Below are 18,877 nucleotides of genomic sequence, written 5' to 3'. Positions count from 1 at the left end.
TTTTACTAGGGCAGGAACCAACTGAACTAGTCAATTGAAGGGGTCAGCCATTAGTCCGAATTAGTCAGCAACTGCATAATTCTGTGTGAGAGGCACAGCAAAACTTAAAGCCTATGAATATTTTCTGTTCCAGCTTAGTGTGGAATCTTCTACCACTAGATTTAACCTTTGGGAAAAGTACTGTATTATTGAAAGCCAATGTTAACAACAACAACAAAAAGAATATATTACTTATAATGAAGAAACATCAATTTAATTATACAGACACACATCATTTCCCCTTAAAGAGAGAAAACATATAAGGTAAACTTTGATAGTCATGTCATGGTATATAGGGAAGAACAAGAACACCTTTGATTATGGGTGTGGGGGGGCATGATAAAGCCCCCCAAGGGTAGCATAGGTGTTTCAGTGAGCTTCACCAGACAGATACGTACATAACATGTACATGCATACCCACAGAGAAGCAATAAAAAAATAAACGCTTCTATGTTCTGAATTCTTAGTATAAATTCTACAAAAATTTACAAATTCTTATTTGTACTGAATGACTTTAGTAACTTAATGAAATGCTCAACTTTTTTTTCCACCTTGGAAGAGGGATAGGCAAATGATCTCTGAGATTCCGTATTCCAACTCTATCCACTTTTAACTCTCAAATGTAGGGGAGAAAACGACTATTTTTGCTGAGGGCCATTACCAAGTAGGAATGACGCATCGAAATTTCCTTGCCAAGCGTACCCCATGCTGCTTAGAGGACATTCGATGGGACATTGCATGCATGCTTTAATAAGGTGACCTTGCTCAAGGACCAAGGCGGATCCGGGTTTAGAGCTGATCAGGTTTGAGGAAGTAACCGGCTCCTTGAGTTTAAGGCGTTGCCAGTTTAAGATAATGGGTTTTAGGGAAGTTGGAGATTGAAGATTATTGCTGGGATTAGGGTGTTCCTGTTGCTTGTTCCCGTTGAGTTCTCGTGAGATTAAAATGGGATTTGGAGAGAGCCTCGTGGAGTAGGTGAATTGTGCCGGAGACGGCAGAACGCGATTGCCCCTGGACCTGTGTGGAGGTGGTGTGAGAGCTGGAATAAAGAATTGCTGTTTGAATCTACAAAGCTGTGTGGTGGCTCGTGATTCTGGTGCCAAGCATTGACCTTGGCATATTTTGACATCACAAAGTAACTTTGTGAATATCATAATGGTAAACTTACGTAACAGATACCAGAGTACCACTGGAACTTTATGATATTATGAAGAAGTGAATTCCGTTACCAAAGTCAGGAGTGCAACTTGGAGTAAAAGGCAGAACGTCTGCAATATCTAGTGTCTTGATAATTAAAATGTTTCCTCTTCCTGCTTCTGGGCTTTTCCATGTCTCCTATTTGTCAGAGCTAATCCTGATAGAGCTTATCCAAGCTCTGTCTCAGAATTGATTTATTAGGGTTTATTGGACAAGGAATTTGCAGTAGATTCTAATGGGCCAGACTTAACAAGTTCTCTCTGACCAAGACTCAGCTCTAAGTCTATGCTTTTCCTCCTGTGTCTCTGAGAGATGAGAGGCTGACATCTCTGACATTCCAAGTTATTAAGCAGTCAGCATATATAGAAAAAATCCCTCTTATTATTCAACAATAAAAGACAAATAACCCAAATTAAAATTGTCAAATGATTTAAATAGACATCTCTCTTAAAAATAAAAAAGACGTAGCCCATAAGCATATGAAAAGATTTTCAACATTAACAGTCATCAGAGAAAAGCAAATCAAAACCACAGTGAGACATTACTTCATAGTTTTCTAGGATAACTAATCAAAGTTTGACAATAAGTGTCTGAGGATGCAGAGAATGGGTCCCTCACATACTGCTCGTGGGAATGTAAATGGTGCAGCATCTTTGAAAAACAGTTTGATAGTTTCTTAAATGTTAAACATAGAGTTATCATATGGCCCAACAATTACACTCCTAGGTGTACACTTTTGTGACTTTCCAGTTCTCTGACACCAATGCGTGTCCTATAATTCAATCCTGTTCTGAGACTGTACTCACTGCAAATTACAGTCACAAGTTCTGGGTCCCTAGGCTGCATGCCCTTCTGTCTGACTTGATTTCAAATTTGGGGCACCCCATTTCAGGTTCTGTATCTCCAGAATGACTCAGAACTCTAGAAAACATCTCACTTATATTTGCTGGTATATTATAGGGGACCCTATTCAGGAATAGCCAAATGGAAGAGATGCATAGGGAAAAGTAAGGGAAAGAGTAGACCTTGGCACTCCCTCTCAGAGTGTGCCACTCTCATTGCCTCTGTGTTCTCACTCACTAAACTGAGAGCTCTCCAAATTTTTCCATTCCACCATTTTTATAGAACTCAATATCCAGCTCCTTCTTCTCCCTAGGGGTCAGAGGTCAGAAGCTAAGAAGGCTGAAAGTTTCACATTTGGTCTTTCTGAATTCCCATTCTGAAGTTATGTGGGGGTCCCAACCAGTCACCTTAGTAGCATAAAATCAGACATTTCTATCATTCAAGAAATCTCAAAGGTTTTTGAAAGCTCTGGGATAGGAACTAAGGACAAAACCAAATATGTTTGTTATACCACAATACTAAAAATAATTGAAAAAAATCTCTACACAAAAACTTGTACATGAATATTCTAGCAATATTACTCATAACAGCCAGAGTGGAAGCAACAAAGTCTTTCAACTGCTGTGTAACAATGGAATATTACTTTATCATAAAGAGGAATGAAGTCCTGATACATGCTATAAGGTTAGATGAGGTTTGAAAACATCATGCTAAGTGAAAGAAACCAGACACACAAGATACATATTGTATAGTTCAATTTATATGAAACATCCAGATTAGGAAAATCCACAGAGGTAGAAAGTATGTTGGTAATTGCCGGGAGTTGAGGAGAGGATGTGTGGTGAGTGACTGTTAATGGGTATGAGGTTTCTTTTTGGGTGATGAAAATGTTCTAGAATTTGTGGTGCTGATTATATAATTCTGTGAGTAAATATATGAAACACTAATGAATTATATACTTTAAAAGAATGAAGTTTATGGGACGTGAGTTATATCTCAAAACAAAAACAAAAAACCAATGAGTGACCTGCTGTATCCACATAAGAGCCAGAAACCTTATACAGCTGTCAAGACGAGAGTGAGCATTTGTAGGATCTCTTGTGCACAAAGCTGGTAGTTATCCTGCTGAAAATACAGAATCTAGAATCGGACTCTTTAAAAGAAAAACTTGGATCTGGCTCTTATTAGCTGTGACTTTGGGTGCCTTGGTTTCTTAACCTCAGTTTTCTCATCTGTAACATGAGGATAATAATAGTACTTGCTTTATATAGTTGTAGGAATTCTATCTATTAATGCATAGAAAGTCATTGGATTCATGCCCAGAATATTGTCATACTTTGAGTATAATAAATGATGAAAGATTATTAAAGAAAACTTTGATAAATTCCTTATAAGACTTACTTCCTTCTATAATATTCTCAAACTTAATGCTTTCCTCCATTAAGTGAATTTTTGTTTAGTTTTCCAATGCTGATGTTCTGAAATATCTGTGGGTCTTAAGTATTTAATTTAAGATTTCTAGTTTTGAAATACTTTGAATGAATACTCTTCACTTGACTCCACTACAGAATTAAGATACCTGCATTCTTTGTTCCTGTTCAAAAAGTAAGAGAAAGAAATCTATGAGTTGCAAATTGGAAAGAGAGGATGAATTCAGCTCTGCGTGTGCTAAGTGTGAGATTTGTGGAACATCCAAGTGGGGATACCACTGAGCTTTAGGTCTGGGGTTCAATGCAAAATGTTTAATAGCCAAATATGAGATCAGCTACAAAAAATGTGAAATCTTGACAACCTGAAATACATTTAAACCACATTCATAGTTAGTGAGGTTCAATAGAGAAGAGTGTGGGCTTGAGAATTAAATAGGCCTAGGATCAAGCTCTGTCTTCATCAGTAGTGTGACTCTAGGTAATCTCTCAGTAACTCTGAAATAATAATAGCAATCTCAGTATGTTATGCTAGAATCAAGTCAAATAATGAATGCAACACAAACAAGAATTGGGGATATTCTCAGTTCCATTTTATCTATGAATAAGCTTTAAAAAGTCACATGAAAGATTTGTATGCCAATTTGCCAATTAATACTAATACTAATACTAATACTATTCACCCCAAAGGAAACGTCATACCCCTTAACAATTAATACCAACAGTTTAAGTAATATGTTTTATATCATAGCAGAAGCTTACTATTCATTTTAAACTTTTCCATACTTTAAAATATATAGTGATCAGAACAATCCAAAATCCATGTCTTAGATGAGGTGCAAATGTGCCATTTTTGAACTTTAAGGGAATGGTAGCCACATTTTGGGACCCTGGCTTATTGAGCTTATTGAAGTCAGCCTAAAAATTCAGTGTCTTATGTTCCATATAAGCTTCAACATTTCATATTTCTTGGTCCTTGAAATAGAAAGTGGAGAAATTTTTATTTAATACCAAATAATGTTTTAGTTTCACCAGTGGTGGATTCACTTCTGTAATGGCAAAAGGTAGCCAAAGAACACACTTCTTCATACTGCGTTGATTAGTGGCTGAAAGCTGTTTAGTATATTTTCTTGCTAAGTCTTGGCTGGATGATTGATGGTCAATAAAATCAACAATAAGTGCTTGTTAAAAGCACCATGGATTTATCTATTCCATGTAAGATTTATTAGACTGGAAAGAAGTCCAATTATACATTTGATTTTATGTGACTAATGCTCTTGGGATAACACTTGAAGGTGTGAAAGGGAGGATGGCAAAGCATAAGCAAAATTGTTTTATTGGTTTCATGAATTGCTCTGTGAAAACTGCATAAATGTCATCAGTAGTACCAAGTAACAGACTGTGTGTATTTGTGGTAAAATCAGTTGCTGGTTATTTGCACTGATAAAAGAAACTAAAACACAGATAATCAAAGAATATAGATTATATTATAGAGTCATTTCTATTTGTTTTTGAGACAGTTACACTTGAAGTTGAGCCTCTGTATGCTTGACTTTGCAAAATATTCCTCCCTACAAAATCATGAAGGTTATTATGAAGACCTGGTTTTAGTAGAAACTGCTTAATTCCCCATATTCACATTTATTCCTGTCTGCAAGCTGTTTTCTTCAGAGAACAGATAATCTCTTAGATTGATACACATGACAGGTCAGAACACGGTTATCCTCTCTCAGGCTTTTCCTGAAGCATGAAATGATGAATATTTGGTGTCAAACTGTTAATTCTTTAAATGCAGGCTGCAAGCGAAGTAATACTAGAGGGATGAACAAAAAATCTCAATAAAGCTGGATTATTGCTATCAGGCTACAAAGTTAGCTTCACCTGAATAAGTAAACGGTAGAGGAGAATTAACGATCTATATATACTGGCTACTGGCAGAAGTTGGCTCTGCCAAACCAAAGAACCAAAGAACAATGTTTAACATTCTATTTCTAAAGCTAATTCCTTAAGGAACAGTTTCTTCCTTGATCAGAGCTGTTAGTGAAAAACAGGCAGTTCTTGAAAACAGGCAGTCCATTTTTTTGTGCTATAAAAGAATACCACAGACCAAGTAATTTAAAACAAACAGAAATTTGTTTGGCTAACAGTTCTGGAGCCTGGGAAGTCCAAGGTTTGGGGTTGCATCTGGTGAGGACCTTCTGCTGCATCATAACATGATAGAAAGCATCAATGGGTGAGAGGGAGTGAGAAAAGGGGCCAAACTCATCCTTTTATCAGGAACCTAGTCCTTCAATAACTGGCCCATTCCATCTATAATGGCATTAATCCATTCATGAGGGCAGAGTCATCATGACCTAATCTGCTTTTAAAGGTCCCACCTCTCAACACAATTGCACTGGGGATTAATTTTACAACACAAGAACTTTAGGGGACACATTCAAACCACAGCAGCCAGGCTTATAAAAAAAATTATTTGGCACATTTTTGAATCCATTCCTAAACAATACCTTTCCTAGTTCACAAATTTCTTTTTTATATTTATGGTGAAAAGTGAGTCAGGTATTTATTCATGAACTGGATTATGCATGTTTTCTTCAAGCCACATAAGCAAAGGTACAAGCAAACAACTGACAGTAAATATCGAAGAAATATGTGCTTACAGGTTAAAACATATTTTTGTATTTTAAAAAATGAGCTTATAAATGTTCTAGGTCTGCTGAAATAAAGATTTACAATGTTTATGTGCTACGTTTATTTCAAAAGTCCAGTGATTCTATTATGCTGTTTTTTTTCTGTAAGTTTTAAGATGCATTGTTTGTTAAAAGAGCACAGTGACTCCATTGCTGTGCTGATAGACCCTTGAGCCTCTGTGTGACTTAGATCTTTCAGGGAGTTAGGCTGGATCCCTCACAAGCTAATCCTGCTGAGGAGGATTAGCAGGAAACTTTGGAGAAAAATGACTTAATTTCTCAGCAACTTTTATACCTGAGAATGAAAGGACCCCAGCTATTTATGTCACTGTAACTTATAAGACCATCAAACAATGCCTTATGGGTCGTATGTTTCCAGGGATCATCAGGAAGGAGGGCAGAATAGTTAAATGCCTGAGCCCTGAAGTCATACAGCCTGGATTCAAACTTTGGCTCTGCTACTTATAACTGACATGACTTTATAATCTTTTTATGCCACAATTTTCTCATAGGAGGACTTATAATTTAGGGAGATTAAATGAGAAAATGTTGCTAAAGGCTTAGAACACACTGTCTGGCATGTAATAGATGCCTAATACATTTTAACAAAAAAGCATAAAATTAAAGTTTTCTAATTATTTAATGATTATTGTCAGGCTAATATATGAAACTTAAACTATTGGGTTATATTACTAATTTAATACTCTCTTTCTGATGCTTTTCTTCATTAAATCAATCTTTACCTAACATCTACTAAGTGCAGAAATGGGGAGAACAAAGAAACAGTCCAACACACCGAGTGGTCCATTGGAAGATTTTATCATAAACATTTGCCCTATAGTAGAGGACATTCAGTGTTAGAACACAGATATAGCAGTTGTGGGAAGCAGAAGGATAGAAGATAGGGCTGGAAAGATAGTCTGGGACCATATTGTAAAAAGGAATGGTACTGAGATAAATAGGTCTGTTTTAGAAATTCAGTTACAGCAGGAGTTGAAACCATGGAGTCTCTAAAGTCAGGCATGATAAAGGAGGGAAAGTCAATGATGTTCATTTACTCAAGACTCGAAATTCAAGAAGAGTTATCTTGCTTTTTTCAGGTTAAAATGAATCAATCAAAATGAAAAAAAAAAAAGTCCCTCTCTACAGTTAAAAAAATGTCTGAAATTAAACCCAGCTGAGGATGGGGAGGCTGCAGGTGTAACCCTGATAGGGTCAGGGTAGCACCAGGTTCCTGGTTGGCAAGCTGGTCTGCTAGAAGTCTGTCAGTGCTGGCTTATCTGATCTGATCTTGGCAAAGTTAGATAGTCGGGGGATCTCAAGATCTGGTCTGAGAAAGATGGAGGGCAAGCCTGGAAGACAGGACAGCAGCACCCAGTGGGGAGGCTGGAAGGCCAGATGGTATCTGGAGGGAGAAGGTAATTTAGGCAGATGGGATTGTGACTAGACCAACATACTCCACTTTAACACAATGGCAAAACCAAGGGCAAACAACAGTGAGATGATATGATGACTTCTCTGAGGCAGATGCAGAGAAAACGGAAAGACAACCAGCAATTGAATACTTCTTGAGCCTTCCTGAGCCCTTAGGGTTGAGGATGAAACTTCTGTGAGCACTGTCTCAGGAAGTGTTTTGGGGTTTGGGACAAATCACATATGATGGAGACAACCCTAAAACTGAGCATCTAGGTACACTGCTGGTGGCCATTTTATAGCTAACTCTTTTTCTAAGTTTAGAAATTGACACCAACTGTCAAAATGAAAATATTAGTAAAGCCTGGAATATAATAGGCGATGTGCTATTCGTTTAGCTTTTATAAATTGCTGTGCTATGTTGTCCTGGAGTCAACATTAGGAGTTTTAACTTTTTAATATCTTTTTATCAAACATATTTTTAAAAATAACATTATGAACACAGTTTAATAAAAACTCAATTAAACCAGTTATTTGGAATCATGTATACAAAGCCTAAAAGTAGTAAAAAAATAAATAGATTAGTTACTTTTTATTATATTACATTTATACTCCTGAAATCTAAAATCATTTTTAAAGAGTAAATTATTTATAATAGAAAGGGAGGCAATTTGTATTCAGGTCCTTATATATAAATACCATAAAATGAGGCTGTCTTATCTTCTACTTTTAATATTTAAAGAATAACAAATTTAACTTTAATATATGTCTTAGGAATTAACATAAGATTTAAGGACAGGCTTACTGTGGACATGTGTATGTAGTTTTAGGGTATTCTATTCTGCCTAGACAGATATGATAACAATTACCTCCTTACTAGCTTATTGACTAATCTTTGCCTAGACTAGCGTTTCTCAAACATGTGTGCCATTCAAAAGGTGTTTTCAAAGTTAAATAAGTTTTGAAAATGCTAGGTTGAATCAAGTAGCTGGTTTGCTGCAAAATATATTGACATATGTTCTCCCTTATCCTCAGAGGATATATTCAAGGACCCCACCCCCCACACAGTGGATACTTAAAACTGGATAGTACTAAAATCTGGATGTATAAAATGCTTTATCATACATATATGCCTATATATATATATATATATATATATATATATATATATATATATATATATATATATATATATGATTGACATGATTGACATTGTGTAACTAAAAACACAGAAAAAAGCATATTATCATATATATGCCTATATATATGATAAAGTTGAATTTATAAATTAGACACTATTAAAGATTAATAAAAATAAATAATAGAATAGTTACACTGAAATAAAAGTTATATGAATGCATGTGTCTCTCAAAACATTGTACTGTACTTACCCTTTTCTTCCCAATGAGACGAATTTAGGTGAATGATGTTGACATTGTGACACAGTATTGGGTAATTACATAAGGGTTCCTTAAACATAAGAGCTGTGGTACCACAACATTAGATTTGTTAACTGAGATAGCTACTCAGTAATTGACAAGTAGGAGGCATATACAATGTGGAGAAAAGCAGGATGATAGCAAGATTTTGTAAGTTTTAAATATGCAAGCAATTTAAAACTTAAAAATCAGTTATTTCTAGAAAATTCCATTTAATATTTTTGGAACATGATTGACATTGTGTAACTAAAAACACAGAAAATAAAATGATTGTTAAAGAGGACTACCATATACTATTATTATGATGTAAAAATGCACAAGGTGAACTAACAGGAATGTATTTAGAAAGTCTCAAATTTATTCAACTATGGAAAATTTGTAATAATAGTTTGAAAAATCTAATTTGTAGAGTATAGGTTAAAACAAAATGAATATGAGAGGTTTCATTCACATATTCAGAGATTTCTTGACTTTGAAAACAAACAGAATTGATTATAGGCAGCAATTTGACTCCAGAACCTCCCTGTAAAGTCTATTTCCCTTAAAGGTACCATCACTACATTCATTGTGTAATTCAGAGTTAGTTTAAATAAATATTCCCTTAGGCCTCTTTTTAGATAACTTCACAATAAAAATAGTTGAAGTAATCAGCCAATAGGCCAGTTAAGGCTACCAGTGGTAAGTGGGCAGATAGCATTAAATACTATATGATTTCATTGAACCAAACTGCCTTTTCATTTATATTTACAGCATCAGAATAACAATATCTAGAATTAATAGTAATTAGAATATTCATATACAAATGGTTACATGAGATCACTCATTGCTCCAAAGTCTGAACTTCTCAGTTGAGAGTGATAGAAAACTAACACAAACTAGCTAAAGCAAAAAAGCGGGGACAGGGGCATGGACTCAGTTATAGGAGTACAAAATTAGATGCTACTGTTATGATTCACTGAGATTTGAAGATTATTTGTTACTGCAGCATCACTTTGTCCAAGCTGACTGATACAGAGTATAAACTAAGATTCTGGTTTTCAAATTCTACTCTCCTGATACATATATTTAGGTTCACTTCTCACAAAAGCCTCTGTCATCACCCAAGTGAATTTCTGTTCCTTAGAACCAATAGTACTTGATAAAATTGATTTAAAAATGATATTATTTAGAACCATTTTGTTCTTAAACATTTATCATGTAATAGCTTCTACCCTCCTCCAGATTCCAAAGTTAAGTTTCAGGTTGAAAATCTCTAATCTGAAAATTTAAAACCTCAAATACTTTAAAATACAAATTTTTTTGAAAGTGGAAAATTCCACACCTGACCTTGTATTATGAGTCTCAGTCAAAACACCAGCAGTGCACTAAAAATATTGTATAAAATTCCCTTATTCACTCACGTGAATAAGGTATATATGAAACATAAATGAATTTCATGTTTAGATTTGGGTTCTATCCCTAAGATATCTTATTACGTATATGAGAATATTCCAAAGTTAAAAAAAAAAAACCTTAAGTATTTTTGGTACTAAACATTTCAGATAAGGTATACTGAAACACAGATATGCATATACTGAAAAGCCCATTAACTTATTTCAGGGAGGAAAGTACAATTTATTTACTGATGGGTAAGTATAATTTCTGCCTGTCCTTAATTCTTAGTATTTTAATAATAGATGACTGTGTAATTTTCTCTTATTTATGCAAAATGTGATTTGATATGATGTTCCAATTAATAGCATCTTTTCATATCATCACAGGAACAAATTCAGCTACTTCAAACTGGATACAATATTTTTATTGGAGAATCTGAAAACAATGGAGTCATCAGTTATCATTTTAGCTTTGTTATGGAAAAACAAAATACCTTTGGGTAATATATCTTTGTGTAATATTCATATTCCTTGAGTTTAATCAAATGAGAATTTTTCTCTGGACCCAGGAAGATAAGACTAACCCTTTTAGGCCACCTTCAGAGCAGTTTTGGATTATACCTTGTGCTCTGAAAGAAGCAAGCAAACCCCAATTAGGGATGAGATTTCTATGCAGTCCTTGTTGACCAGTGAAACACTGACTTCTGTTTTGCACTACAGTTCACAGTTGTACTAAACTGAAATTATAAATTATAAATATTTAAACTATTTTTTCCAAAATACTTTCACAAATATAGTTTTAACTCCTTTATATCCTTGTGGATGGGAGGTATGAGACTTGCTTAAAGTCTGGAGGAGTAAGTAGCAGTGTCACCTGTGGAATAATGTCAGGATTTAGAAAGGTGAACTACTTGAAATTAAAAAGTAATAACAGATGTTCCATTTACCTGTTTTTAAACGTTTACAAAGTCATTTTTTGTATTGCAGTTTTTTATGTCAGTCTGAATTGAATAAAGGGCTACAGCAAGTAAAGTAAGTAAAAGGACTACTAAAAATTGCTACCAGATATAGCTTATCAGTCTACTTCTTGTATTAATATTTTTAATGGATTTTGAAGGTCATAAATGTATGATATATATTTAATTTGGTTATCTGACAACTAATACATTTTAACTAGTTGTTTTTGAAACTAATTAAAAATAAACTTCATTCATTTTATCTTTAATATATAAGATGATGACTTATACTTGAGGAAATACATATTCACAACATTTTCTTTATCAGTAGAAATGGATGGCTAATATATTTGAATATTAATGAAAACTTTCAGGTCTCATAATAACCTCTACTGATAACTAATTCCCCAACTTTGGGAGAACTAAGTATAATTCTTTGCTTTTGTATGTTTTGTAAGGCATAGAAATTCTGACCCATAAGGTTTTGTGGGGACAGAGGTATTATTAACTAGAACATACACTATATGAGAAAAGTGAGTATTAACACATTAACTACCTTTTAAGGAAATAAGGTGGAGTAGGTATGCTGTTCATCTAGTAGATGACAACTGAAAGTTAAAACCTGTCCTCCTTCTGCCTTATTTTCTCTAGGTAGTTTAATCATCTTGACAGTGACTGAATAAAAATAATACCTACTTACTATGTTGAAATACATATGTAAAAGATCAAAGAACAAATGGTTTTTTAGCCCTTGTCTCAAGGGTTTTAACATTTTTTTAAAATCCTGTATCCAAATTTTAATCCAGTCAGGATCACAGTGTCTACTCACAACTTCCATTATCAGTAAAAGAAATAGTTTTTTTAGGCTTGACATTAGGCTTGATAAAGATTTCAAGGTTCTTTTTGGTCTTAATGCATAAAGTATAGACTCTTCTTCATAGAAAAGTAATACAGTGGGTTGACCATCCTAATTAGCATATGGATTAACTCTTTGACAAGACAGGGTGATTAATTTCTTAGACCCTCTGTAGGGCACTTCAACATAGAATATAGTTAGCAGTTGAACAGTGAAATTGTAATATGAAGAACAAATTGGCTGTGAATTAAAATTTTGAAAACTTTCTAAATTAAATGTCATTAAGAAATATAATTGAAGTGTATTAAAAACAGTGGCATGTGCCAGTGGGGATCAAATCTGTGCTAAAATAAATAAATTTTCATCAGTGCTAATATGATTCAATAGGTTACATGTGAGAATACGAATGATTGTAAACATGGATTACATTCAGTTGGGATACAGGGTTAAGAAACCTCCAATGATTGCTGGAAATGGTGATATTTGCTCCCAGCTTTTTGCTATGATCACTGTTCCAGCCCAGAGTTGACATCTCTCAAAGGCTATCTTTTCTAATTTCCAAGAATGTGGGGAACTCTGCATGGGGCTACAGTGGAGGCCTGCACATCATCTTCACCGTCCTACTTCTTCCTTGGTCATGCAACTTGGTGACTGATGTAAAGAAAACTCCCCTCTAATAATCCTGAGTCTCTGCCCTGTCCTTCACTAAGTAGGTTATTTAAAAAGAAAAGGCCAATATAAGCACATCTTAGCAAAGTGGATGCTTTCCTTCTAAGTGGTACGGGCATATTATTATAATCACCTCTTTTCTATGAAGCTTATTTTCCTGTATATGTGTGTGTGAATACAAAACTAATACAATCATTAACATAAATAGCATGATTAGCATGCCAGAGAGTAACAAGTACTACCAAGAAAAATAAGGCAGGAAGGGAATTATGGGGTTCTTGAGGAGGTGGCAAGCACTGTCATAGGAAGATCTCACTCTAATGGTGACTTGTGAGCAAAGATGAAAAGAAGGCAAATGAGTGAACCATCCAGACCTAGGTATCGGACACTTTCAAGGGTGGTGGAACACTGAATGTAAGGGCTCTAGGTTGGTAGGGCACCTGGCAATAGCTGAGGAACAGAAAAAGGCACAGTATGGCTGATGCAAAGGGAATGAGTGTGAGGGACAACGAAGTTGAGACTGAGACTGAAGATCAGGGTCTGCAGGTCCTGACAGACCATTCTAAGGCCTGAGAAAAGCGGGGAGCTATCTGAGGATTGTGATTAGAGGAATGGTGTGACCTAGTATGTTGTTAAAGGCAGTCTTATTGTCTAGCCATGGTAAGGGCGCCATCAAAAGAGTCCAGAGATAGAAATCTGTTAGGAGGTACCCCAAAGTTTGTACATACAACTACTGGAAGAGGAAAAGGTTTGAACCCTGGAGAAACGAAGTGTGGTGTTGGGAGGTGGGGGTTTCGCTCGGAGATGCACCTGCCTGGCTTTCAGGCCACAACCGCAACTCTGGTCCTGTCACTCTAGCTTCAGGTCCCTCTCCCAGAGCATCAGAGGCCTGGACCTGGGCACCGCGTTGCCATGGCGACCACAGTATTTCCTTTCCTGTCTCCAGCACTAGGCACTAGCTACCTCTCCCGGCTGGTGCACCGGGTTTGGCTCTGGGCGGCTCATCAATATTCCGCGGGCGACTTCTACCCGGCCCGCGCTGCGCTTCAAGGCGTCAGCGAATCCTGCAACTACAGCCCCCAGGGTCCCCGCCACCCCATGGCCTCAACCTGCCTCCTCCCCCAAGGCTCTCAGCTCAACCTGAGCTGGAGCTTGCCTGGAGGCTTTCAGCACTGGAGCGGCTCTGTCTCGCTACGCAGCACTTTCTTTGCACATTCTGGCCTCGGCCACAGGCTGCAGGCCCGCGACGGAGAGGGGGCGCCCTGCGTTCAGCTCACAAGCAACGCGCCTCTGGAGACCCACTCTAAGGCATCCCCGCAACAACTCTCTGGGGGATATTCAACTTCCCTGTGTGCTGTATGATGTCCCCCAGTCTCCTGCATTGCACCAGACCGGGAAGGCAGACATCGAAGGCACCTGCATTGCGCCCCCACTGGGACGCGCTGTGAGCAATAGAGGGAACCGTCTGCAGCAAAACTGGAGGATCCGAGGAGCGGGGAACTAGGGGGTGGATTCTCCTAGGGCTCACCTTGTGCAGTTTCCACATGGCCCCGAGAGCCTTGACTTCGTGGCTGGAGTGTTTGCCCTCTTCCAAGCACTGGTAGCACACGGGCATCTTGCACTGCACGCAGTACATGCTGTGGTTCTCTAGCTCATGGTCTGTGCAGGTGGAGACCTTTCGAGGACTCAGTCGCCGACTCACGCGGCCCTGGGCCGGGGGTACCAGGCGGTGCTTGGCTAGTGGCCCCCGGGGCGGGTGGCAGCGCAGACGGCACGGATCGCAGTAGAAGACGTCGCACTGTTCGCACATGACGGTGGCCTCCTTGGGCACCTTCTCACAGAGCTGGCACTTGAGGGCCGCAGCTTTGCTCTGTTGGTAGCGGTCAATTACCCCTTCCAAGACGCGGTTCTTGGGGAAGCCGCGTAGACCCCGGTCATCCAGGATGAGGCTGCGGTGACACTGCGGGCAGGTGATACAGGAGTTGCGGGGCACCGGGGCCAGGGCCGGTGACAGGTGGGTGGGTGGTGGCGGCATAGCCGGGGGAAACACACGGACGCCGTTGGGGGACTTCTGACACGGGGTAGTCGGGGCGCTAGCGAAACCTCCGTAGGAGCCATAACCGCTGTCCGCCTCGCTGTACAGGCTCATCTTGTCCAGGTCCAGGTAGTCATAGTCGGAGACCCCAGAGCCGGAGGCCCGACGGCTCTGGGGGGACTCAGACTCCGGGGTCTGCACCAGGATGTTGCGGGCGCACGCCTGACACAGATTGTGAGAGCAGGGCAGGATGATGGGCTCCCGGTAGAAGGAGCCACACACGGGGCATTTTAACTCTTCTTCCATCTCTTCCATGGGGACCTGGCTGGAAACGAGGCAGCAGCAGCTGCAGCAACCGGTTCCTCAGCTGGTGAGATGGCCCACGGGCCTGTCGTGTCCAGCACCTTGGCCAGCGGCGACAGCGGCGGCGACCGCGGTGGTGGTGGCGCCTTCCCGCGTCGCCTTGGCGCCGACTCCCTGCGATGCTCTAGCTCTGTGAGCCGCGGAGCCACTGTGCCGCGCGCCAGCCCAGGACCGCCCCCGGCTGCCCTCCTAGTCCCGCCCCGCCTGAGAGTCAAGGCTCATTGGACAGTGGGCGAGAGAGCGGGGCTATCATTGGCCAAATGCCCTGTCTATCTCCTCTCCTCCGCAGGCCTCTGGGGGTTTGGTGGTGAACTGTGAGGGTGAGGGGAGTGTTCGCTCGCGGCTGCATGATCTCAGGAGGGGGCCGGAGTGCGGAGGCTAGGGACCGGGAAGGAGAAATTAGGCGGGATGACTCATCCCTCGCCCTGCTTCCTTCAGACCTCCGGTGCAGTCGCCCAGGAGCAGGGGGGCGTGAGAAACCCTCCCGCCGCGAGTGAGCCGGCGGAGGGGGCTGGTGCCTCTTGCCAACAGGCGTTTGGCTTCCAGCTCAGATCCCGGCGCCGACCCACCAGGGGCAAGTGCTGCGCAGAGCGGAGGACACCCCTTTTTCCGCTGCTGGCAGCCTGAGTGGGCGCCTCTCCAGGCCAGGGTTTCCACAGGGCTTTTTGGCTTTAAGCCCGCTCCGAGAAGCCACAGAACCCCTCATTCCGGGAGCCTGGTGGCGCAGCTGTGAGCCAGGGCAGGAGTCTCCTAGCTTCTTTCTCCCTCAATCCCTAGTCTCCATAAGGCGAGGTTTAACTAGGTACCCAGTGTTTGGGGGAACATCAGCATCAGTTTAGATCTATGCCCGCCTTCATTTCTCGTTTTAAATTCTGTCTCTGCTAGAGGCCGCCGTGCTTTGATGTGAACGTGCCTCCATCGCTTGTCACCCTCCCTGCTTCCCAAAGCCATGGCTTCATCTCGCTCAGCATCTAGCTTGAGCTTTCACAAGACCAGCAGGAACGTTGGTTCAGTTGAGGCAGGAATAGTTTGTCTATTTCCGAGTGCCGATGGTTTAGTAACTAGCTCTGTGAATGAATCACAGTGTGACAGAGGAGTCTGAATGTTTGACTCCAAACAACATTATTCAATGTCACATGCCATGAGCATCTACCACTGCTTCCAGCACGGGGGTTTCTTTTTGTTCTGTAAGGTGATGGTGATAGTGACATGAGTGGGATGGAGTCGGGTGGGTGGGGTGGGGACAAGAGAGTGATTCTAATGTTAGTTCTTAAATATTAAGCAGCCTTCTCTTTCTTCTCCCCAAACATTTCTGGAGATAATGGTTCCTGCCCCATGCCTGCAGAACTGTTGTTTTGGTGATTTAAAAGGCAAAAGAGAGAGCAAAAACATGAGACGGAGAGAAAAGAAAATCTTTGAATCAAATGACATTCCCAGGTAATAACTAACTTGAAATAGCACATGGGTGATTTTTGCTGAGTGACTCATGAAAGAAATGAAAAAGTTCTTTTCAGTTTCTAAGAAATATTTCAAATTCCCACCTTCCAGAAAATATAACTTGATTATAATGCTGCTACATTTATAATTTAAAATCAATTCATTGTCTATAGCAGGTTTGTTTATACATTACTTGGCTCACTCTCTGTAATAAGAATTAGTTACAATTATCTCTATTTTACAGATTAATAAACTGAGGATAAGAAGACACTTGAGGCCTGGCTCTGTGGCCCATGCCTATAATCAAAGCAACTTCTGAGGCTAAGTCAGGAGGATCCCAATTTCAAGGCCAGCCTCAGGAATTTAGCTTGACCCTGTGTCAAAAATAACAAAGGGCTAAAGATGTAAATCAGTGGTAAAGTGGCCCTGGTTTCAATCCCCAGTACAAAAAAAGACACATGAGTTAGTAACTCAAGGCCAAATACTAGTAAGACTAAGACTGGTATATTTGAACCCAGCCAGGCATGTGAAAATTTGTTCCTTTCTTCATTCATTTGTTTAATAAATGCTGAGTTTTACTTTGTGTTAGATATTATATTCTGTGTGATAAATACCCAAAATGGTGGGTCATTGTTAACTAATATAATATTCTTCTTACCTTCTGTGAGAGTTTCTTTTTTTTTTCTTAAGTTCATTTTCTAAAATATATTTTCATAACCTTTAAAGAGTTTCCTCTCAGGTTACACTATTTGGCCATGGTGTACTTTAAAGCCTCCCAATGAATTATGTTTAAAGGGGAATAACAATCTGAATGTAATTGATGATATTGAAGAAATATTATACTATTGTGGAATATCTTCTTTCTTCCAGCTGGTGATTAGTCCATTCCATGAAGCATGAAGATTGATAACCCTGTAATTTCATCAGTCCTGGGGTGACTGCAGATGTTCTAATTTGTGTAAAGTGCTGATTATCTTCTGAAACTTACTATTCACCCTAATGGTGAATAGCAGTTATTTGAACAGCTTTTCTATTTTTAAAAATATATAAATGTTTCCAATGAAAAATAGGGTTGATTTCCTGTTTGTTTTGACTACAGTGCTTGATTATTAACACAATAGTCTCTTTGAGTCTAAAGAATGAATATAGAGAAGAAAAGATTTTCTTTCCACATTTCTTCCTAGACCTATCTATGCTTAATTGTAGGGGCTGCGGGGAAGGTTGGGGGGATCAGTGTAAAAAGCTGGTCATATCCTCTGATACTTTTAATATTCTTTGACACACATATAAAAATATTTTGTATTGGTGGTTCAGGGCATTTGCCAAATTGGTTTCAAATTTTGTTTCATTTTTTTTTTTCTTTAAAATAAATTCTGAGAAATCTACTTTTTATGAAAAAAATAATCCATTAGTGTTTAATTTTATATTTGTAATGTTTTGTCCCATTTTTAATAACATTCATTTATTGTTGATGTTCTTTGGTATTTTAAATCACATGATTATTATGGTGAAATATGAGGTTTTTGCTGTTTAGTACTACTACTAGAAGATAACTTTTTTCAAATTCTATAGCATTGGTAATTGTAAGAAATGTAATATTGATTCTTTGGGATCAGTAGCTGGAGGATCTGAGAAAATGGAGATTTAAGGAATCCTATGCTAAACTAAGAAGTAGAGGATAATCCAGGAGACCTAATTTATGAGTCATAGGAATGAGGAAAAAGCACACATGGAGGCAAAAAGCCACCATTAAAAAAATAATATCCCTGAACTGAAGACATATGAGATTATAGAGTGAAAGGATTTTAGAATTATAGATGGCATTGACTTAAAAAGATTCAGGCATATATGAATATGTTTCTTGAACTCTGATGAAAAACAGAGTACATCTTACAAGCCCCTAATCAGACAAAAACAAGTTAATTATAAAAAAAAAAATAGAATCGGGATTTGACTTCTTTATGCAACCTGGAAGTCAAAAAGAATATGAAATAAATTCTAAGGTCTATTAAATGTAAAAGAAGGCACCCTATCTCAGTCCATTTGTACTGCTATAATAGAATACCATGGACTGGCTAATTGATAATAAATAGAAGTTATTGCCTCACAATTCTGAAGACTGGGAGGTCTAAGTTGAAGA

General features: G+C 38.7%; 1 protein-coding gene and 1 long non-coding RNA gene across 11 annotated transcripts in view; one reads left to right on the top strand and one right to left on the bottom strand.

Annotated features, from left to right (window-relative positions):
* Positions 1–15,468, bottom strand: part of Trim9 (tripartite motif containing 9) — a 102,244-nt gene extending 86,776 nt beyond the window's left edge. For 4 of the 10 annotated variants that reach the window (XM_021724849.3, XM_021724850.3, XM_005322857.4 and 1 more), the window contains exon 1: positions 14,431–15,467. In XM_021724849.3, coding sequence (XP_021580524.2) covers positions 14,431–15,252 — 822 coding nt within the window. In that variant the 5' untranslated portion in view covers positions 15,253–15,467. Of the gene's footprint in view, positions 1–14,430 lie in introns of all 10 variants that reach the window. The other 6 variants (XM_021724851.3, XM_021724852.3, XM_005322858.5 and 3 more) reach the window with 2 other exon arrangements.
* On the top strand, positions 15,247–18,122 carry LOC120886326 (uncharacterized). The gene is made up of 2 exons (XR_005729257.2): positions 15,247–16,737; positions 17,608–18,122. It is a non-coding gene; the product is annotated as an uncharacterized LOC120886326 (long non-coding RNA).
* The last annotated feature ends 755 nt before the right edge of the window (positions 18,123–18,877 follow it).

This window comes from Ictidomys tridecemlineatus, chromosome 5, assembly GCF_052094955.1.
Source record: "Ictidomys tridecemlineatus isolate mIctTri1 chromosome 5, mIctTri1.hap1, whole genome shotgun sequence".
In the NCBI taxonomy this organism is placed as follows: domain Eukaryota; kingdom Metazoa; phylum Chordata; class Mammalia; order Rodentia; family Sciuridae; genus Ictidomys; species Ictidomys tridecemlineatus.
Note: the sequence above shows the minus strand (reverse complement) of the source record. Positions and strands in the feature narration are given on the sequence as shown.